Source organism: Hipposideros armiger, unplaced genomic scaffold (genome assembly GCF_001890085.2).
Source record: "Hipposideros armiger isolate ML-2016 unplaced genomic scaffold, ASM189008v1 scaffold_294, whole genome shotgun sequence".
NCBI lineage: Eukaryota > Metazoa > Chordata > Mammalia > Chiroptera > Hipposideridae > Hipposideros > Hipposideros armiger.
In genome coordinates, this window is record NW_017731644.1 from 48,772 (window position 1) to 72,037 (window position 23,266).

General features: G+C 36.0%; 2 protein-coding genes across 3 annotated transcripts in view; one reads left to right on the forward strand and one right to left on the reverse strand.

The window, feature by feature from the left end:
* The window catches only part of RPS6 (ribosomal protein S6), an 11,519-nt gene extending 11,117 nt beyond the window's left edge, over positions 1–402 (forward strand). The window contains exons 5-6 of the mRNA XM_019659065.1: positions 3–160; positions 264–402. Coding sequence (XP_019514610.1) covers positions 3–160; positions 264–359 — 254 coding nt within the window. The 3' untranslated portion in view covers positions 360–402. The remainder of the gene's footprint in view (positions 1–2; positions 161–263) is intronic.
* Positions 403–664: 262 nt separating this feature from the next.
* DENND4C (DENN domain containing 4C) overlaps positions 665–23,266 on the reverse strand; it is a 92,197-nt gene continuing 69,595 nt past the window's right edge. For both annotated transcript variants that reach the window (XM_019659066.1, XM_019659067.1), the window contains 10 exons: positions 22,415–22,598; positions 21,550–21,659; positions 21,076–21,251; positions 17,830–18,012; positions 16,892–17,087; positions 14,775–15,020; positions 13,544–13,661; positions 5,146–5,296; positions 3,539–3,603; positions 665–3,336 (listed from right to left, as the gene is read on the reverse strand). In XM_019659066.1, the coding sequence (XP_019514611.1) occupies positions 3,200–3,336; positions 3,539–3,603; positions 5,146–5,296; positions 13,544–13,661; positions 14,775–15,020; positions 16,892–17,087; positions 17,830–18,012; positions 21,076–21,251; positions 21,550–21,659; positions 22,415–22,598 (1,566 nt within the window). In that variant the 3' untranslated portion in view covers positions 665–3,199. The remainder of the gene's footprint in view (positions 3,337–3,538; positions 3,604–5,145; positions 5,297–13,543; positions 13,662–14,774; positions 15,021–16,891; positions 17,088–17,829; positions 18,013–21,075; positions 21,252–21,549; positions 21,660–22,414; positions 22,599–23,266) is intronic.

Here is a 23,266-nt window from a genome sequence, read left to right on the forward strand (position 1 = left end):
AGGTAAGAAACCTAGGACCAAAGCACCCAAGATTCAGCGTCTTGTTACTCCACGCGTCCTGCAGCACAAACGCCGGCGTATCGCTCTGAAGAAACAGCGTACTAAGAAAAACAAGGAAGAGGCTGCAGAATATGCTAAACTTTTGGCCAAGAGAATGAAGGTCAGTCTAAGATGATTGGAGTGGAGGTGTGGAGTCAGGCCCCGTTTTCGGTTTCCATTTCTAATGCAGACAGGCTTTGACTGTGCTTTTTTGTTTTGTTTAGGAGGCCAAAGAGAAACGCCAGGAACAGATTGCCAAGAGACGCAGGCTGTCCTCTCTGAGAGCTTCTACCTCTAAGTCTGAGTCCAGTCAAAAATGAGACTTTGTAAGAGTAACAAATAAATTTAAGATCAAACATAACATCTCCTTTACTGTAAACTTTTCATTGATGGTAAAACTTACATAAACAGGCCACAGAAAAGGGGGTATTGTGTACAGTAATCTAATGATGGACAAAGTCTGTAAGGGATACTTGGAAGTGATAGTCTCCTGATTCAGACTGGGACCATCCTATGGCAGTGGAAGAGATGGCCAGGACAGGGTTTCTGTTGGAATTTGGATAGCTCAGGAAGATGCTTAGCACAAGGATTGGAACAATTTCAGGAAAAAAAATGACTAGGGCTATTAATCTTTTATACACTTTATTTTGAGGAATACAGTTTTTATTAAAGATCTATACACAGTACATGAAAAGTGTCCTTACGAAGATGGACATTTGTCATATGTAAAAAAGATAACTTGTTAAAAGCTGTTAATGGATACCATTTTGAAACAGTTCTCCAAGTTTTAAAAACCAGTGCAAATTTACTGCATTACCAACAGACAACTTTTCAACTCCAGTGACTTGTTCATGATTTTATTCTATTTCACATTCTGAACAGGAGTTGACCAGATCTATTTAAGAAACACACCAATGAAGGATGCACAAAGAGAAAGTAGTATACTTTATCTAATGTGCCATTTCTAATTTTTGTGGTAACTGCAGCTAGAACTAACCTTTACAGACTTTGAAGGTCTTAAAAAGAAGGCACATTAGGCTTTAACAGTGAAGAAAGGGGGCTCCTTATTTGCCGAAATATTTTAACCACAGATGAGTAAAATTTTCAAATTCTAGCATGTAGAGATAAGTTGCCATGTGAGGCCAATGATGCCAGTCCCTGGACCATACTGTGAGAACCAAGATTCTTAGTCAACAGTAAAAGATCCCTATTGCTCTTAATACATGGTTATTAGTTACATAACATGAAGTCGCAATTGGCAATTGACATTGTAAATCAAAGTTGAGCTTAAAACGCAAAAAGGGAAAATGTAGCATTTTTAAAGATATCCAAAACAAAAAGGACATATAGTCATAAGGTTTAACTTAAGGCCAAAAGGCAACTCTGGTGTATATAATAGCCCAGAATTCTGTATTAGCCAGTATATGGTTGATTCTAATACACAAAATATGAACCACCCTGCTTTCTGAGTGCAGTCTCTAAAGTGGACAGATGAGACTGACCTAGACTATTCTAACTCAATTCAGGCAGATTTAAGATTACCCATACAGGATGCTGTAGTCAACCCACAACGTGTAAGATCATTATACATTGGGTTTTTGTTTTCTTTTTGGTTTTAGTGGGACATGCTTTGGTAAGAAGATCACAAAGGTTTGCTTTAATTATACATTTTAGGAGCTTTAAAAATGTAACAGGCAAGAGAGTAAACTTAAGGACTTTTTCCTTTCAACATCAATTTTTTTATATGGAAGGGTATTACAAACTTTCTGTTGGGACAAGAAGTTATTAAGCATTAAAACTAGTACCAAGTCTTGAAAAAAAATTACTGAGACACAGTGCAAAAGATCCATTTTTAAGGTAATAAGAATTGAACATAATTTCAGACAATTTCTTCCACTAAGCACTTTCACAATAAATTGAAACGAGTTCTGCAGAGGTCAGATTAACCCTGAAATGTTGGAAGACTTGGTACAGGAACAACATGTAAAAGATTACACCAAGTATGCTGTTAACTACCTGCAAGTAATTTTTGTATCAACTCATTTAGTCATGTATAATTGCTATAAAAGCGCACAACCACTGGCTTTTTAAGCAGTGCAGAGTTAAGGCAATCTTATTGTTCTTAAGGGACATTTTTAACAAAAGGCATGATAAATGCCAGGTATGGAAGGTCATGATTTTCTTAAACATACTGGCAACAAACAAGCTTCATTTTTAAGACTTGATTCATCCTAAAAAAACTATTTACAAATGCACAAATGAGCATACAAATCTATTATACAAGAATAGAACTGCAGTGCAAGTTTATCCATCCCACAGGTTTTTAAAAGTGACCAATAGCAACCAGTTACTACTGTGCCTGAACAATCTCAGGTCCAAAGACAATATATACAAGCAGTTGAGGCATGTTTCGATTTGTGATGTATGAAGCTGATCTAAATTTCATTTAAACTATCTGGCTCATTCCAATTTTAAAGCTGTTGCATATTAACGTGGTTATTGGGAAGATGGAAGGAAGTAACTGGATATTCAATATACAATCCATTAAGGGAGATAATACACAATTTGAAGGGTGAAGAAATATATTAAATTTAAAGTCAGAGGCAAGGCAGTTAACAGACTTTCAGGTAATTTTGAGATTAATGACTACAGGTGAGTTTTAGTGGTAGCCATTTAACAGACCCCTTTCAGAAAACTGCAACACGCAATCTAAAACTTAATAAATATAATATGGCTGTATATATACATACCTACACAGCCATACATATATACACATACACAAAGAGCTGCTCTTATAAAACTGAGATATTTCATTTGTTACGGGGTTGTACAAGTTTACATAAATTTGCCATTCCCCAAACCCTATAGCTTCAAATAGAAACAAAAGGCCAAGGATGAATATGGTTTCTCATCAAGCTACAAATACTGAGAAGTCCAAACAGTTTTCAGCAGAGGTTGTAAATTTTCAACAATAAACCTGGGGCATTTTAATGTCTTTTTACATTGTGAGATGATTCAGTATGAATTACATTTCATTATATATTATCCCAAGAGTTACTTCATTTCAGTGTTCACCAATTCTTGGCATTTGGAACACACCCTGAATGTATCCAGACTGAATCTATTCCCCAGCTTTGTGTCAGAAATCTAGTGAATCTGTTTAAATGAGAGGCGCTCCGAAACACTTCCTGCACCACTCCACACTGATACTTGGTGGGACATCGATTTTCTGCACCTTTTCAAGGATCTCTGGAGACAGACGATTGTATGCAGTTCCATATTCATTATCAAAAGCCTCTGAAAGACATTTTCAAAAATGCAGTTGGAATTCGTTAAAAGCCATGTATTTAAAAATTGGTAGTCAAATCACATAGACATATTTAAATTGCACATTCAAAAGTAAAAATCTTTTCTAAAGGCAATTTACCCATACCAGTTACAATTTTTAAAATTACTTAAGAAAATAAAACCTTTAGTAACCCCTAGTTAACCAACTTACCAATATCAATATTCTCTCTTCCAAGAGATACTAATGATAAGAAGAGGATTTCTCTGTATAAACTCCTATAAAACAAATATTTTAAAGTTAATGGGCGAAGAGCATAAAAATACATGAAGCTTTTTGGAAATTGTAAAAAAGAAAAGATCTGTGGTCTAGTTAGCAGTAATGTACCTCTGTCCTGGTTTTGATATTGTACTAGTACATGAGATGTCACCCTTGGGGGAACCTGGGTGAAGGGTACACTGAACTCTGAACTAGTTTTGCAACTTCGAGTATTTCAAATTAAAAAGTTAATAGGCATCAAGTTTCACACCAAAAACAATTCAAAATGGCTCATTTTACCTTGATTATAGTTTTTAAAAATACAACTCCTGGGCTGGCCGAGTGGCGCTATTTAAGAGCTGGCTTGGGATGCCAGAGGGTCCCAGTACGGATCCCACATATGAGGGCCAGTGACACTGCCCTCTACAGCTAAAATGCTAAACAACAAACAGCTCAACCTGGAGCTGGGGTGCCGCGAGTTGCCAAAGGACAGCGTAGGCTGCAGCCCCTGCTGCAGTGGGCTGCCATGGGCTACCGTGAGTGGCTGGAAGCCGGCGTAAGCGGCCAGCAGCCACGATGAGCGGCCATCCAGAAACCGGTGACTGATCTGCCTCACCCGGGAAGAGCTCAATGATGGTGCCAACTTGGGCCAGTGAAGCAACGTCCTCCACAACTAGACTGAAGAACAAAACGACAGCAACTTGTCTGTCCCCCTTCCCCCAATTCCCCAGCACTGTTCCCTCCCCCAATTCCCCAATAAAAATCTTCAAAAAAAAAAAGAGCTTCATGGCTCTGTTGTTGACAATGAGGGGGCAACTTAAGAAATGAACTGGTTTTTTAGTATTTACACAGAACAAAAAATTAGACAGCAATACTGATTCTGATCACACTCCATGTAGCTTTTCTTTAGAAGCAGTAACACGTCATTTCTAATATCCTTCCCTGCCTTTACAGATGGTTGGAAACTAGCAGCTCTTTAGACTGAAGGAGGTCATCTCTATCTCAACTGTTGCGTTTTCAAGACAATCTATCCATTTTCATGATCAATTCTTAATTAGGCTTTTCTGAAGCTCTCACTGCAAAATTCAATTATGCTGACACTGGTCAGTGCTGATCCAAGCATGTTAGCAGACAACAGTAAGAGGATCAGGAAAGCTCCATATACGTTTATTGCTTTCATCACTTTCCTAAATTGTTTTTATTCCTAACCCCCCCCCCTTTTTTTTTATGTCCCACAAGTAAAGGTGTGTGAGTATGATGGCCTGAACAAACAGTACATATGTATAACACCAATGTTAACTAATTCATAGAGGGTTTCCAGTGAATAGCAATAATGTTCCCCAAACATTCAGTACGCTTTAGACATGAATGAATTACCTCCTAAAATTTAATCTATCACCTCCAGACACTTCATTATGTTTGTGCTCAAATATGAATGTGTACATTTTGATAGCAAGCACTTTCTACAACTGATGTTCCACCATATGTTTCTTTTACAACTAGAGATATTTAAAAAACATTTTTTTAAACATTATTTTGAGTGACAAATACAGGATTATTACCTTTGTCTTTTCTTGTCCGGCTTCATTTGCTGTAAAAGCAGGTTGATGGGTTTAAGAACATCATTATGTTGAATACTCTGCCTGATGGTTTCTACTAAAGTGCTTGTTTCTTGTTGTTCCTCTGACAGGAGAGACAATTTCTTTTCAGAATCTAGTAATAAGAACACAGTAAATTAAGAATACATTCATCCACTCTAATTATTAAGTCTTTTTCCAGAGTCGTAGCATTTTCTATTCAACATTGCCTCCCCCTTACTAGTAAAATTATGTGGCAATATGACCAGCTAAAAAATATTTTTCCTGCTTTCTTCAGATAGGAGACCTGTCTCTCTGCCATTTCCCTGAACTTAGGGCTTCCTGCCTGAGGCTGGTATGTAATAACTTGTACTCCACCAGCCCTCTTGTGACCATGAAGCAACCTTTACTGATGGAAAAGCAGACACAAGGACCAGCCGAGTGGTTCAGTTGGTTAAAAGCTTGCTCAAGAGTGCGAGCTCTGAGCAACAAACAGGGTCACCGGTTCAGTTCCCACATGGGCCTGAGCTGAGCTGCCGCTGAGCTGCCAACAGGTGGCAGGATGGCTCAGCTAAAAAAAAAAAAAAAATAGAAAAGACCTTATTTGCATTTACACTAATGATTTTATAATGCGGGTTTTATTATATTAAGTATGACGGTTGGGCTAAAAAAAAAAAAAAAATAGAAAAGCAGATACAACAAAGGAGCCTGGGTCCCTAATGACAGGAGTTACCTACCAGTCCTGGAGTGTCTACTTCATACCTTCTTATGTGAGAGAATAATCTTTGTGTTTAAGCTTGTTATTTTCTAGTAAATATAGCAGAGTATAACCCTGATACAAGGCTAATCCTAGAATGAAGAATAAAACAGCTATACAGATTTCATAGATTACAAAAGTGCTTCAGTGGTATACTGGTATTGAATCACACCAACATTAAAAATATACAAAATCAACAATGTGTGCTTGGCCCAGAAAAAGGGAAAAGTTTAATGCTGTAGGTAATCCAGCAGCCATACAATTTTGTTTATAACCAATTAGCTGAGATGGGACTATGTATCCAATAACTCCCAGTCAGCCTCATTCTAAGTGCCTGTCATAAAGCAAGCTGCTGTATTTGTCATACAACACAGCCCCTTAATAAAGGCCAACTAATAAATACTTCATTTGTGTTCAACCAAAGAAATAGAAAAATTCTCTAGGAGGAAATACTAGCTGATCCTAGTTCTTCTACCTGCTAAATTACCTTGGAATAGATTTGTTTTTCATGCTATGTTGTGATTTTAGAGCCTAACCCAAATACAATATACAACTTCACTGCTTCTCCTTTCATCCAATTTTTAAAAATAACCCCTTTATTGAGATATAATTCCCAAACCATTCAATTCACCCATTTAAACTGTACAATTCAATGGTTTTTAGTATATTCTCTGAGTTGAGCAGCCATCACCACAATCAACTTTAGGACATTTTTATCACCACCAAAAGACACCTACCTATTAGCAGTCACTCCTCTATCGTCCCAACCCCTCAGCCCTAGGCAACCTCTAATCTACTTTCCATCTCCATAGATTTGCCTATTCTAGATATTTCATATAAATAGAATCACATTTTCTGTGCTCTTTAGTGACTGGCTTCTTCTATAATGTTTTAAAATTCATCCAGGGCCGGCCAAGTGGTGCAATGGTTAAGAACTGGCTTGGGACGCCAGAGGGCCCCAGTTCGGATCCCACATATGAGGGCCAGTGACACTGCCCTCCACAGCTAAGATGCTGAACAACAGCTCAACCTAGAGCTGGGCTGCCATGAGGCATAGGCTGCAGCCCCTGTGGCAGTGGGTTGCCATGGCTATCGTGTGTAGCCAGCAGTCAGCGGGAGAGGCCAGCTGCTGCCATGAGTGGCCGTCCAGAAGCCAGCGATTGATCTGCCTCGCCTGGGAAGAGCGCAATAATGGTGCCAACTTGGGCCAGTGAAGCAACGTCCTCCACAACTAGACTGAAGAACAAAACGACAGCAACTTGTCTGTTCCCCTTCCCCCAATTCCCCAGAGCTGTTCCCATCCCCCCAATTCCCCAATAAAAATCTTTAAAAAAAAATAAAAATAAAATTCATCCATGTTGTATAATGTACCAGTATTCATTACTTTTTTTTGCCAAATAATATTCCATTGTATGGATATACCATACTCTATCCATTCATCAGTCAATGGACATTTAGGTTGTTTCCACTGTTTGGCTATTAAGAAAAACGTTGTGAAGAACAGTGTGTGAGTTTTTATGTGGACGTATGTTTTTGCTTGGGCATACACCTAAGAGAACAAGTGCTGTGTTATATGGTAACTTTATTTTGAGGAACTGTGAAACCACTTTCCAGAGCAGCTGCACTATTTTTTATTCCCATCAGCAATGTATGAGAGTTTCAATTTCTTTATAATCTCACCACTTGTTAGTATCTGTCCTTTTGATTACAGCCAATCTAATGAGTGTGAATGCTATCTCTTAGTGGTTTTGATTTGTAGGCCCTTGATATCTAGGGATATTGAGCATCTTTTCATTTGCTTTTGGCCATTTGTCCATCTTCTTTGGAGAACTGTGTATTCAGATCCTGCTATGTTCTGAATGTTTGTGTCTCCCCAAAATGCATATGTTGAAAACATAATGCCCAACATATTAGGTGAGCCTTTGAGAATAAGGTCATGAGGAAAGAGTCATTATGAATGGTTAGTGCCCTTTAAAAAAAAGGCATCAAGGAGATCCTTCACCCTTTCTGCCATATGCGGATATAATGAGAAGTCTGAAATCCTGAAGTGGGTCCTCAACTGACCATGCGAGCACACTTATTTTGGACTTTCAGCCTCCAGAACTGTTTATGAGCTACCCAGTCTGTAGTATTTTGTTATAGCAGCATGAAAGGACTAAGATCCTTTGCCCATTTTTTAAGTTGGTTGTCTTTTATTATTGAGTTTTAAGAGTTCTTTACATACTCTCAGTACAAATTCATTTTAAGATATATTACTTGCAAATATCTTCCCCTAGTCTATCCTGTAGGTTGACATTTCACTTTTTTGATGGTTTCTTTTTTAGCACAGAAGTTTTTTATTTTGATGAAGTCCAATTTATTTTTTTTTCTTTTGTTCTTGTGCTTTTGGTGGTGGTATATCTAAGATTTTGTCATATACAAGGTCATGAAGATTTACTCCTATGTTTTCTTTGAAGAGTGCTACAGTTTTAGTTCTTACATTTGGGTCTATTATCCATTTGGAGTTCATTTTTATGCATGATTTGAAAAAGCAATCACACTTTTTTCTTTTTGCATATTGCTCCAGTTTTCCCAGCACCATATTCAAAAAGATTATGCTTTACTCACTGAATGGTCTAGGGACTATTGCTGAACAACTCACTATACACATAAGGGTTTATTTCTGGAAACTCAACTCTATTCCACTGACCTATCTACATGTCCGTCCCTATGCAGTATCCCACTTTCTTAATTAGTGTAACTTTGTACTGTTTTCAAATTGAGAAGTATGAGTCCTACAACTTGGTTCTTCTTTTTCAAGATTGCTTTGGCTATTCTGGGTCCTTTGGTATCTATATGATTTTTAGGAAGGCTTGTCAATTTCTGTAAAAAACCACCTGGAATTTTGATAGGGATTTTGCTGAATCTGTCTATCAATTTGGGAGTATTGCCATCTTAACAATATTAACTCAATTCATAAACATGGGATTTCTTTCTATTTATTTAGCCTTAATTTCTTTCAACAATGATTTTAGTTTTCAGAGTATAAATCTTGTACTTCTTTTATCAAATTGATCCCTATGAATTTTATTTATTTTTTAAAAAATTTTATTAGGCAATTGGGGAAGGGGAACAGTGTTGGGCAATTGGGGAAGGGGAGTAGCGAAGTTTTTGTCCTTCAATCTTAAGTTGTGGAGGGCACAGCTAGCTCAGCTCCAAGTCCAATTGCCATCAGGTCACCCATCAGCAGCTCACAGCCACTCAGTTCAAGGTGCTGTGTTCAATCTTAGTTGTGGGTGGGTGTCGCCCACCATCCCGTGTGGGAGTCAAACTGGCAACCTTGTTGTTAGGAGCACATGCTCGCACCAGCTGAGTCATCCTGCCACCTGTTGGCAGCTCCGGGGAAGCTCAGCTTAGGTGCAGCGTCACTGGCCCATGTGGGAATCGAACCGTCGACCCTGCTGTTCAGAGCTCACACTCAACCAACTGAGCCACTTGGCCGGCATGAATTTTATTCTTTTTAATGCTATTATAAATGGAATTATTTTCCTAATTTAATTTTTGGATTATTCATTGAAAGTGTATAGAAATACAGTTGATTTCTGCATATTGATCTTATATCCTGCAACTTTGCTGAACTTACATTAGTTCCATGTTTTGTGTTTGTGTGTATTCCTTAGGATTTTCTACATTAAGATCACATAACTACACATAGTTTTACTTCTTCCTTTCCAATTTGGATGCCTTTTATTTTCTTGCCTAATTGCTGTAGCAGGAACCTCCAGTACATTGATGAACAGAAATGATAAAAAGAGACATACGTGTCTTGTACCTGTACTTAGGGGGCAAGTATTCAGTCTTTCACCATTAAGTGTGATGTCAACTGTGGGTTTTTATAGATGCTCATAATAAAGTTGAGGAAGTTCCTCTCTATTTCTACTTGAGTATTTTTAACAAAAGGTGATGCATTTCATCAAAAGCTTTAGCCATGCCCACTGAGAAGATCATATGGATTTTGTCCTTTATTATATTGATAATTAGTATTACACTAATTGATTTTCAAATGTTAAACCAACATGGCATGCCTGGGATAAACTGCATTTGGTCATGGTTGAACAATCTTTTTTCTATATTGTTGGTTTTGATTTGCTAGTATTTCTTTTTTATTAAATTATTGTTTATTATGAAATACACATTTTTTAGAATTAGTTTCAGCTGTACAACACAGTGCAATAGTTATACTTTTTACCCCTTGAAGTGACAACACCCCTCCCCCAATCTGCCACCCCATTTCCCCCCAATATCATACATATCTATTACATGATTTGCTAGTATTTTGTTAAGGATTTCTATGTCCATATTCATAAATGATACAGATTTTCAGTCTTCTTTCCTTATGGATGTCTTTGGTTTTTGTATCAAGGCTTTCTAACCAAAATATCTACTGTTTCCAAGGGTGTGCTCAGGCTTAAACTTTTCCATGCTCTGTTCTAAATACAGTCATTTCCTTTGAAGACAATTTCAGAGCTCTCCGTTCTTATGATCTGTCGTTCCTCCTGGGCAAAACCTCTAAGCCACTGCTCTGAAGCTAGGCGCTCAGAACAGTGGCCCTTCTCTTGGAATGACACTCCTAGTTTGTAAATAGTGTTGGGTGGGAGCAGCAGCCTCTGTCTTTACAGCTTGCCTCACTTGGTGTAAAACCTCTGCCCTGTGAGCAAGACACAGTGAGAAGAATTGGGACCCCAGCATTCTTGGCTTGCCAAAACTGGGGTAGAATGATTGCTCAGTGAATGGGGGGCTGGGTAGAGGAAATGAGCTTCCAGCTCCCCTGGAACTGTGCCTCTGTGATAACAGAGCTGAGAGGATGAGAACAGCTGGAGGCCTGTCTTTCCAGGGAGACGCTGAGGCCTTTGACTGGGAGCTGGGGGGAACAGCAAGTTGTAGCTTACGTGGCACAAAAACTCACTACTTTTACCGAAATTTAGTATATTTTCTTGAATAAACATTTCTTCATTTCCTATAGGCTTAGACATTTTCTTCCCTTTAATAATTTTCACCAATTATGGTTGTTTTGCTGGGAAGTGGGTCACGGAGCTCCTCACTGCCATTTCAGAAGTCATCACTTACTTAATTCTTGTATGTCTTTTAATATTATATGCCAATTCTACATTTAAAGCAGCCAATCAAGTAAAGAAACAAGGCCATTCTGGAGAGCTCTAAATTTTATCCTACCAAAAATTACACAATATTTTGAAACACATGTCTATTTCAAAATATGTGGACAGAGCTGATTTCATCTGAAAAATCTGACTCCATTCTAAAACTAATCTGCGAGAACCCCTGTCCCTTCTCTTCCTGTTCCCCCAGATAGACTCTGCAATGTGCACAGCGACTTTGGATTAATCACAAACTATCATTAATTATTTCTCCAACATTGGGGCCTATTCTGGAGCAAGGCGCCCTCAGTGTTACCTATCTTTTAACTCACCATAGCACCAGAGCCCTGGTATCTGGTCCCTTTGTGCCCCACTTGATCACCCTTGCCATTCCTTTCAGAGTACATAGGTCCACATCTTAGGAGGATATAAAACTGGTGGTCTGGGGCTGAATGGTGGAGGGATGCCTGTTCTACCCTGCTGCCACCAGGACTGCTTTCTGTAAGCAAATTCCCTATGAAACTAACAAGCTGGACTTGCCTGCGTTGTTTTTTTGCCCTCTCAGCTCCTTCAACATTTGGGGGCAGCTTTGCATACACAGCCCTTTCACAAAACACAAGAGATGCAGGAAAAGAACTAAAGAAATGGCAACTCTTAATTCTATTCTTTTCTGGAATTAATTTCAGTTACTCTGCTCCTGCCTAAAAACCATTCAAATATGAGAAATGGAGCAAAAACAACAAAAAGACAAGAACAACTTAATATATTTTACCATAATTATGTGACGAGCATATTTCAAGGGAAAACACTGGGTTTTTTTCTTCCAGTTTTAAGTTCAAAAAATTGCAAAGTAGTGATAGAGTGTTGAAAAGTACAAAACAGTAAAAAAAAAATAAACAGTGAATTTTTCCCTTTCTTTTCTGAATAGAAAAGTTAACAGCTTGGGATATATGGTTTTAGACCTTTTTCTATGTATATATTAAAAACACACACATACATACATATTTATTTATTGGTTTTGTTTTTCTATAAAAAAGGGGAAAAGATTATACACTGTTCTGCAACCTGCTTTTTTCCACTCAGTATAATAACAGGCATGTATCCTTTCACACAACCACACACAAAGGACTCTCATTCTTCTTTCTGGCTGCCAACATTTCAGACTGTGGATTTATCACAATTCTCCTATTAGGTATTTATTTAAAAGTTTTTCATCATTATAAACAATCACTGTACAGACAGCTTTGCATGCTGTATTTCTATAGAAGAGAGTTGTCTTACTGTGATTACTAAATTAAAGGGTATCCACAGATTAAATTGGGATTTTTGCCATACTGTTCTCCAGAACTGTATCATTTCACATTTCTAACAGTACATCAAAGTATTCTTTTACTCCATATCCTCAACAACTGGATATTATTCATCATTAAAAATTTTGCCATCCTGATGTGTCTAAGCTTATATTTTCTTTTTTTTAAGTTATGTTTCACTAAATAATAATGAAATTGAGCATTTTTTTCATGTTTGTATAATGGATTGAATTATGTCCCACCAAAATTCATATGTTGAAGCTCTAATCCTCAATATTTGGATGGGGTCTTTAAAGAGGTAATTCAGTTTAAATGAGGTCATAAGTGTGGAGCCCTAATCCAATATGACCAGTATCCTTATAAGAAAAGGACATCAGGGAAATGTAGGCACACACAGGCGAAAGGCCATCTGGAAGCTAAGGAGAGAGGTCTCAGGAGAAGACACACCTGCCAAAACCTTGATCTTGGACTTCCAGTCTGTAGCATGTGAGAAATAAATTTCTGGTTTTTAAGCCACCCAGTCTGTGGTATTCTTATGGTAGTTCTAGCAAACTAATACAGTTTGTATAAGCCATTTAATGTTTCTTCCAAGAATTGCCTACTGATATCATTTGCTCAATTATCTACTTGGTTGTTTGTGGTTTCTTATTGATTCAAGGGCTTTTGAACTGGATGATAACCCTTTAAACCCCATGTAAAAGTATTTTCTAAATATAAAAGACAAAAATGAAGCCAGAATTTTTTATACTAGTCTCCATATAATTGAAATTATGATCTTATAACAACACACCCAAATTATTCTTTCACTATATAGTATTTACTCTCCAACTACCCAACCAAATTGGTATTTGACAGAAAAATCACACACAAAAAAATTCAACTCACATGGAGATTTGACATAAATAGGGCAATACAATAGCAAATGAATTTGAAAAATGGAAAAAAATCTTGAAGAGATACTAAAAACAAATTAAAAATTTTTAAATAATGCAAAAAATTTTCTTTCTCTCTTCTCCTTAATTCTAGTTTCCACCCTCCCCCAGTAGTCCATTCTTCATTATTGCTAAACATTCTACTGCATGGACAGCTTGTACTACAATTTGCTTATCCATTCACCTGTGGATAAATATTTGGGTTGTTCTCAGTTTCAATCTGTATGTCTTTAATTCTATTTTACTTACTAAAATTCCTCCATGAGACATACAAAGGTTCTCCTGGTTCCTGATGAAGGTTGATATTATCCCATAACAGCTGAATATACACAAGTTTGCTATCCTGGGACAGGGATGACAGAGGAAGCTAAGAGAGATCAATAAACAGTATTAGTACCTCAAGCACAATAATTATCAGTGGACCTAGCAAAGCTTGATTATATAAAACAGATGAGTTCTTTCAAACTTCTAGACCTAAAATTCTGAGCAAAAATTTTAATTTTTATTTAGACCTGATGATAATAACATTTATTATTATTAATATTATTTTCTGAAGTGCAGGTTTTTCATTCTAAATTTTAAGGATTGGAATTACAACTTGGTAACTAACACAGTGGCTACATGAAAGATTAAGTGCCATCAAAACAAATTTTAAGGTAAGACAAAGTGCAATCGTTTCTACTACCTTGTTGTACTGACTACTACTTAAAATAAATGAGTCAAAATAAGAGTTTGTAATAAATGCTTAAAGATAGTATTCTGTCCCTAGTGTATGTTTGGGGTGAGGAGTGTTTCTCAATATTCAATATAAAATAAAGGAATTCTGGGAGCTCACTGTCTCCAGTGGGATCAGGGGCTCCATTGAAACAAAGAAGAAGCTTTAGCATCAGACACAGCCAGACTGTGCACCTTGTCTCTCTATCCCTTAGTAGGTATATGATCTTGTCAAAATTACTTAACTTCTCTAACTTATAATTGTATCATCTGAAAAATATGGATGAGTCCTTCAAAATGCAGTCATTAAGAGAATTTTAGCGGGGAATATGACAGTTCAGAAAAAAAGTTACCTTTTCTAGCCACCCTTGCAACTAGAAATGATGGTATAACTAAGTTCTGGCCAAATGGATGCATATGGAAATATGTGCAACTCCAGGAACTGTCCCCAAATAAAGACATACTCTTCATCCATTTTTCTCCGTACCGCTAGCTGGAATGTGGATGATAGGTTAGAAGTAGTGTCAGTCATCCTGAACCAAGTATAGAACTTGGAAATGGAGGTCATGTGCAGCTGAGCAAAAAGACAGAAGCATCTCAGGTCCCTAACACTCTATCATCCCTGGACCACCTACCCAAAAGTTTAAGTTAGAGAAATAACCTAGGTCTTGTTAAACCACTATTGTTGTATACTTTCTATTACTTGAAGTTAAGCCTCACCTTAACCAACATCAATGTAATATAAATATAGAAATTGGTACCCTACCTGTATACCTCCATTGCAATGTTCAGATGTGAGGATAAGTCCTGGCAAATTACTGGGAAGGTCCAAACGTCTGAAATACCATACGAGGTTCCAGAAAATGATTGGATGTTGATTGATGAAAGAGGATGTGTGAATCACCTGATCACCTTCATTTTCTAGCAAAGATTCAAGTTCTTTACGAAGCACTAGAGGACTCAAGTAAGGCACAGAAACAGGGGGAGGATTGGGTCTTTTCCCTAAAGGATCCTTAAAAAAATAATACAAAAAGATGTGAATATTATCTGTTTAATTGTGCATATTTAAGCGTACTTCTCAATGAGATTGTTTCTCTAGCTATCCTTTCAAAATCAATTATTTCAGGCCATTGCTTCATGCAGTAGAACACCCTAATAAAAGCCCCCAAAAAGAAAAAAATACTTAAATCATATATACCCTTCAGTTAAATAACTATAAGAGAAAATTAACAATCCATATAATAGACCTTATTTTAAACATGATAGTTTCTTTATCGTGTTGATAAGAGTAGTGGCCTATGTACAATTGAGTTTTCCTTGTCAATTTTTTTTAATAAGAAATGTTTGCATTTCAGGTATTTTATAATGATGATACCAAAAAGATACGTGACTTTATCTTCCTCCTACAACTCAAAACAGATGGGGCAAGTTTTTGACACCTTTTAAAATTATATCTAACTCGTTTTTACATTTGAATGCAACAAAAAGTAAAGAGCAGTTTTCAAACAAAATAATGAAAAATTTAAAAACCCACCTAGGCTTTTTAAGTTGTGCATAATATCAGAACAAAATGTTTATGACCAACTCATTAACGAGTACCCCTAGTGCCCAGACTAAGGCATTGAAATTCACTTCTCTCTAAAAGGGTTTCTTAGAGAAATAGCTGATTCTAGATCTGGAGAAGGAAATATGTAACATAAGCACGAAACATCTTGTCATATAAGAAAGCAAGAAAACTTTAAATTACAAAATGAGTTTGTCAAAAAGACTAAGACACCAACTTATAGAGCATTCTAGCTGACCAGAGATGGAATAATGTAAGCATTGATAAGGATAACAACAGCAATAGATGTAAACTTAAGTGTTTAACATTAAAATTAATGAGATCATAATGATACCCTATTCCCCCAAATTAATGAATCATCTTGGAGAAAGCTAGGAACCCAACTTGTTATTCTGAAAATTGGTCAATAAAAGGGAAAAAATTAGACATTTATCTTGCCTTTCCAACATAAATTGCATCTTTGGAAAACCAAACAGAAGACCTGGGGGAAGCTTCTCTTTATACATGTATTCCACATAATAAAGGAAATGACAGAATTACACTATCATCATTTTATAAGCTCCAAATGAATAACTTGATCTAGGCATCGAGGCATTAATAGCTACTAACATCACTAAGATAGTTCATGTCTCCTACTGGAAAAATATACCACCACTGATGAAGTTGTCTTAGAAAAATAAACAAACAAGTGAACAAAACAAAAAAGCTTGAATCTGACCAAGCTTCTAGATACAACTGCCAATATTTAGGGCTGTAATCAACAAATAAATTCCAAGGGGACAAAACAGAGTCTACAGATTAAAAAAGACTAAAAAAACAGATCAACCAATTGCAATGCATGGACCTTATTTGATCCTGACTCCTCAAAATACAAAACACACATACTTGACATTTTTTTGGGACAATTAGAAATTCAAACAGACTGAATAACTGGATATTATTTGTTATTTTTTTGTTCTGATAATGGCACTGTGTTTTTAAGAGTCCTTAACTTTTGGAGATGCCTACTGAAATTGACAAATGAAATACATGAAATTTCCTTCAAAATAATCTGAAAAGGAGTGGACGAGGGTATACATGAAAGAATGTATACATAAATTGAAAACTACTGAATCTACATGATAGTTCAAAGGGCTTCATTTATGTACTCTTCTGTTTATTTTTGTACATATTTGAAATTTTAAAAAGTTCTTAGTCTGTTTATGAAAAATTCTTATCACTTTTCATGTCATTAAAATAAATCTTCTACAGAAGAATTATGCGCTGTTCTAATAAATAATTACACAAATAAACAATATAATTATAATGTTGTTACATACCACAACTTCCTGCAGACTGTTTGGAAGGCTAACTGTTGAAATGCCAGGACACGGTCGCTGGGAAAAGTCAATGTTTTGCAAGGGACCGCCAACACTGTGACTTCGAGTCAAAGACACGTTCCGCTTTGCTACACTATTAGGCACAGGTGAAATTTTCATAGTTTGGACATCTTCACTGGCTTTCTTTATTTCGTCACTTTAAAAAAATAAAGAAGAAATGTTATGTCTATTCTATAAAACAATCTAGATCTGTAGAGTTACAGTATTTTCTACAATAAATTTTGAGTCTACTGAATATATCTGAGAGGAGTCAATACTGCCTTATAAGAATAAAATTTTCTTCAGCAAGTTTTGTAAAACTGGTCAGAATAACAGGATAGAGTGGATGACTCTGGTAAAGGGTGGGAAGAGGACATATCAGGTTTTATTTTAAAAAGATGAATTGCCTTCAGTTGTTTTATTCAAACATTATTTCATCTTTATTAAACAAAACCACCTAAAAGTAAATAGATTCATCTCTACCAGGCCATGATCCACCAACGGATGGAGACCAGATCATCCTTTTTTATTATGTGTTTAGTGTTTAGCATAATGCTGAGCATTCAATAGGCTTTCAATAAATGTTTGATTAAATAAATTAAATATACCTCACAGTAAAGAGAATATGTCTTTGGAAACTGGCAATGTCTACACGAAAGGGGAAAACAGATTTACTGGCTGAGAAGTTAATTTTGTAAGACACTGAAAAACATTAAACATAGTTTACAAAATAGTTATTCATCAGATTCATTCATTAGGTATTTAAACAATATAGTAAAAAGATTAAATTTTTAAAATGCTAGAACTTATACATACATGAGTCAGGTTACCTTTAAAGATAGAATTTTTTACAAGGATATCCAATTTATTATGAGGAGTTCTCTATACCCCTACAATACCTTGGTTCCGCTGCAGAGTTTGTTTCTTCAGTTATGGTCTGGTTATGCTTGGGGAAATCCATAAAGTTGATCAAGTCAGGTTCTGCTGAACTGGATACAGGTTTGTGCTCCAAAGGTTCACTTGCCAATGGAATGCTGCCACTTTGTAAACTGTCACCAGAGGTAGCTGGTTTCAGGAAGAAGCTAAATATGAAGCAGTCCAAAAAAAAAAGAAAAAAGTCTTTAAGTATCCTAGAGTCCTCTAAATTTCATATTTAGAATCACTTTATATTAAATCAGTCCTTAATGAACTATACAATCCATAGAAATACTGCCTATTTCAATCTCGCGCTCGCTCGCTCTCTCGCTCTCTCTCTCTCTCTCTCTCTCTCTCACACACACACACACACACACACACACACACACACACACACACACTGCTTTCATTTTCTCTTTTGTTCCTATCCTAAACTGTTCAATTGAAAAGGTCTACAGGAAGTTCATTATAGTTCAATATAAGATCCCTTCAATTTCTGAGAACCATTAAGGAAAGCTATAAAGGACGATGAAAAGCAAAATTTTTCATTAATTTTCTAGTTAAAAAAGAGCAGCAACAGCAGCATTTTAACATGTATTAATACCTCTTTTTCCCCTCTTATAAAATCTCCATTTTGTCTCTAGTCATTTCCTCTCCCATCTATTCATTCAATATTTTATTTTCATCTTATCTCTCTCCTACTTCTGGGTGGGACGGTGTGAGTGTTGGGCCTTGCAAGGGACATTAAAGAAAACTTTCTGAGGTAATAATAATGTTCTATATCTTGACAAGGGTTTGAATTTGCACAAATGTATGCATTCACTCTTTAAATGGTACATTTGAGATTTGTATATTTTATTGTATACCAACTTTAACCTTAAAAAAAAAACAACAATTAAACAAATACTGAACTCTAGTTAATGATATATTGGGTTGTCGGAGAAGTCATGACATATTTTTTTCTGTTTTTCATTGCAAAACTTCATCATTACTTTTCCAACAACCCAAAACATGCTGAAGTATTTGGGGGACGCATGTATTAATGTCTACATCTTATTTTAAATGAATAAAAATATTAGATAAATTGGTGGATTGATTGAGGGGTAAATAGGTAATAAAGCAAGTACAGTAAAATGTTAACTGTAGAATGTAGGGGTGGATATTCGGGTGTCACTGTAAAAAAAATCTTTAAACTTGACTGGAAGTTTAAAATCTTCCATAATGACATTAGGGAGGAAAACTGATAATGCTCTTTTATACCCAATTAGCAAATGTAAAATAAGATATTTACCACAATAGCTTACGAAACACAATTAACTCAACAAAAAGTACAAGACTGATGCAGAATAATTTAAAAGGAGAAAAAAGACTTTTGAAAAAAGTGGAGATACATACCATGCTCACAGGTAAGAGAATAATGTTGAAAATGTCCATTTTCCCCAAATTAATCTATAAATCTAATGCAATCCCAATGAAAACTGGAGCTGATTTTTTTTTTTAGGAATTCAAAGTTACTCTAAAATTTTATAAATTTAAAAATAAGTATAAGCAAAAAAAAAAAAAATTCCACGAGGGAGGAACTTACAGACAAAACACAAAGACAGAGTAATAAAAACAATATGATACTGACAAAAAGAACAGGAGCGAGGTGTAGATGGGAACTTGAGGTATACATGGAATTAAAGACCTAAATATCAGAAGTAAAATATAAAGCTAACAGAAAAACATTCAGGAGAACGTTTTCATGTCCTACAGATCGTAAACATTTTTAAAACAAGACTCCAAAAGCACAAATCATAAGGTTTAAAATTAATGGTGAAGACATCAAAATTAATTCTTTCTCTTCAAGGAATTAATATCAAGAATATACAAGGCAGAGATCAACAAGAAAAAAAAGCTTAATATAAAAATGGACAAGGGATACAAATAGGCAATTCACAGAAAATGCTGGAATAATTAACAAGTCTATGAAAAGATACTCAAACTCATTAGTATTCAGAGAAATTAAAACAAAAACAAGATACTACTTTATACTCATTAGAATGCAAACAAAAATCAGAAAAGTGGTAATACAAAATGCTGGTAAGGATGTACAGAAATGAGAATTCTTGGACACTACTAGAGGGAATGTAACTATCTGGGAAGCAATCTTCCAGTGTTTACTGAAATCATGTATGAAAATGACCCAGTAGTATCACTCCTAAGACTATTATTCTGAGAGAAACTACTTCACAAGTCCAGACGGAGACATATTTTACAGTGTATTATATCACTGCAGTGATACTTATAATAACAGAGAACTAGAAGCAACTGAAGTATCCAACACTAGAATAATGGATAAGTAAAATGGGGTATTAACTTCCTGCAGGATAAAAGAAATAACTAGACTTACATATAGCAACTCAGATAGATTTTAAACTGAGTAATAAAAAAAAAAAAACAGAGAATCCTACAAAACAACATATTTTATAAGGATATATATTCAAGGATATACCACAGACAGCACAATGTCTTTGCTGGATAAAGGAATGAGAGTGGAAATGGGCAGGGGGAGAAAGATTATAACGGAGGACACTTGCACAAACCTCTGATGATATTATGTCAGGAATTCAAGTATGATTTCACTAGACTCCACATCTGAAGCTAAAAGGAAAACTACAGAGGAAACACCTATACAACTGGATATTTTTTAAAAAGCAGCTAAAGGTAGACAATAATATGGAGAGTTCAGATATTTCATAAAACAGAAGATGAAGTATAATTACCTAGGTCAGCATACAGTTACCAAACTCACAATTACTTAGTGACCGATTACAGATCAGCTAAGTTTCCTTCCAATTGCTTAGAATTCGGTCATTTCACTGTACAGAGCACTAGCATAAGGGGGCAACAAGTTAAGAAGAGTTCCAGCCCCCTCTCCTTTTTTTGCTTTTAGAAGACATAATTAAGGTCACTGTGGCAGGAAATTTAAAATAATGATTTACATTAGAGTTCTGAATTATCTATAAAACTTAGCTCCAAGAATTAACTGCTACGGTAATCATATGTGAAATAAAACGGAAAAGTAGTGTCCTACATTACTAGTATTTTCTACTCAAATACTGCAAGTGAAGGACAAGAAGGAAAGGGACACCTTACTGTGCGTGCCATCAATGTTTCACTCTTTCCCCAGGAGTCATGCCTCTGGCTTGGGGGTGCTTACCTCTTAAGGGATCTTATACAATACTAACCTTGCAGACCCTCTCAAGTCTTTAAATTCTATATTGAGAAGAGGCAAGAAGTTGCTTTTACAGAACGGACAGGTTGTATTCAAATTTGAATCATCTGCCGTCCATCCAGCCATAATTTCTTCATCATAAACTAAAGCTTCACAAGCTCTGCACTGTGAACAACTTGACATCAAAACCTAAGAGTAGAAAAGTGCAGATAATGAAAACATCCACAGTGACAAATTTAACAAACCATTCTCTTCAGACAAACACAGAATTTTATTTTGTTGATCACATTTGGAATTAACAATTCAATTACTTTATAGGTAAAGCTACCAGTCTACTGCCTTACTTACATAAGACATCAAGCAAATTCAACAAAATGATTTATTTTATTATTCTGTCCATAAGGGTATCACAGAATTCTGTTAAATTTCATTCTGAAATACAATGTGTTTACAGCCACTTTATCATGGGCAGAAACAGAATTTTTACCTCCATTGCACAATTCTGATAGATGCTAGACATGCTGGTATTTTGAGAAGAACCATGGTCTGATTTTTCAAAGTCCTGCCCTTTTATGCCTCCTGGAAATGGAAGTTCACCTAGAGGGAAGTAACCATCATAACATATTATATAAGAGAATGTCCTTATTCTTTGGAAATGCATACTGAAGTATTTAGGGGGAAGTCTGAAGTCTGCAATTTATTTTCTAATTGTTCACTATAAAAAAGTAAAACACACACATATATACATACGTGTGTGTGTTTGTGTGTGTGTGTGTGTGTGTGTGTGTGTGTGTGTGTGTATTTACCAATAGTTAACTAAATCTAGGTTGAGACTATATGATTGATCATTACATGAATTCTTTCAACTTCTTGGGACATTTGAAAATTTTCATAATAGAAATTTGGATAACATAAATAGAATAATTAAAACAAAAAAGCTAAGAAATTTCAGTTATGCAGCCCACAGACTCTCAAACTCTGGTATGCATCTGATTCACCCAGAGAGATGGTTAAAAATCCACATTTCTAAGGTCCCACCCCACAGATTCAGTCTCAAAAGTTTTAGCCTAGGGCTTGGACACTTGTATATATTTTAAAGCAAATTCCCCAGGTGATTCTGACACACACTGAAGTTTCAGAATTAATGACATAATTCACAAATATACACAACTAAAAATAAAATCAGTAAGTGACTGCAGTACTTATATGTCATATAAAATAGTGATAGTGTGGTGTGGCCATATTAAAAATCAGATCATCTCAACACATGAGGCTTATTGTGTGTGAGGTGGGAGGAGGGAAAGGTAAAGGCATATAAATTAAAAGGGAGGACAACCCTTCCCTATCCATACCTGTGGGGTTATGCGGTTTCCCTACATCTCCACTGCTGCTGCTACTGCCAAGGCTTGTGTTGCTCTGAGTAAGTTCACAGGGGACCAACCCTGAGATACTTGTGTTAGGTGATGTATTCTCCCCCAAAATATGATCTTCAAGACCAGCTGGGAAGCTGTAATCTCTGTTAGTTTCTTCCTTGACCTGAAAAGGATAAAAACCACACACACATAATTAATACCTTCTCCAATGAGAATATATTCATTCCACCCTTTTCATAAATAAACTCCCCTATAATACTTAAATAAATCATCATCCCTGTATTTTTCAAAACTACAAACTCTTCTATTATTTGGAATTTTTCTTCTAAACTCTAATTAGAACATTCAAGCAATGACCTATAATACCTTATGACTGTGTTGTGCCCTGGTGTATGTTTGGGTGTGGGGTGTCTTTCAGTATCCAGTATCATACAATGAAGGAACTCGAGGAGCTTACTGTCTCTAGTGGGATCAGGGATGGCAGCACAAGCCGAAGAGGAGCTTTGGTGTCACACACAGCCAGGCTGTGACCTTGGCTCCCCATCATGGATTAGATATGTGACCTTGCAAAAATTACTTTTCTCTAACTCGTAATAATACCATCTGAAAAATATGGATGTTATGAGCCCTTTAAAATAAGGTTGTTGTGAGAATTTCAGCTGGCAATATGATTTCAAATATAAAATGGCTCATTTGGGGTTTGATTTTTTTAAACATAATGCCAGGGTAAGATACTTTTTTTTTTTTTAAAGATTTTTATTGGGGAATTGGGGGATGGGAACAGACAAGTTGCTGTCCTTTTGTTCTTCAGTCTAGTTGTGGAGGACGTTG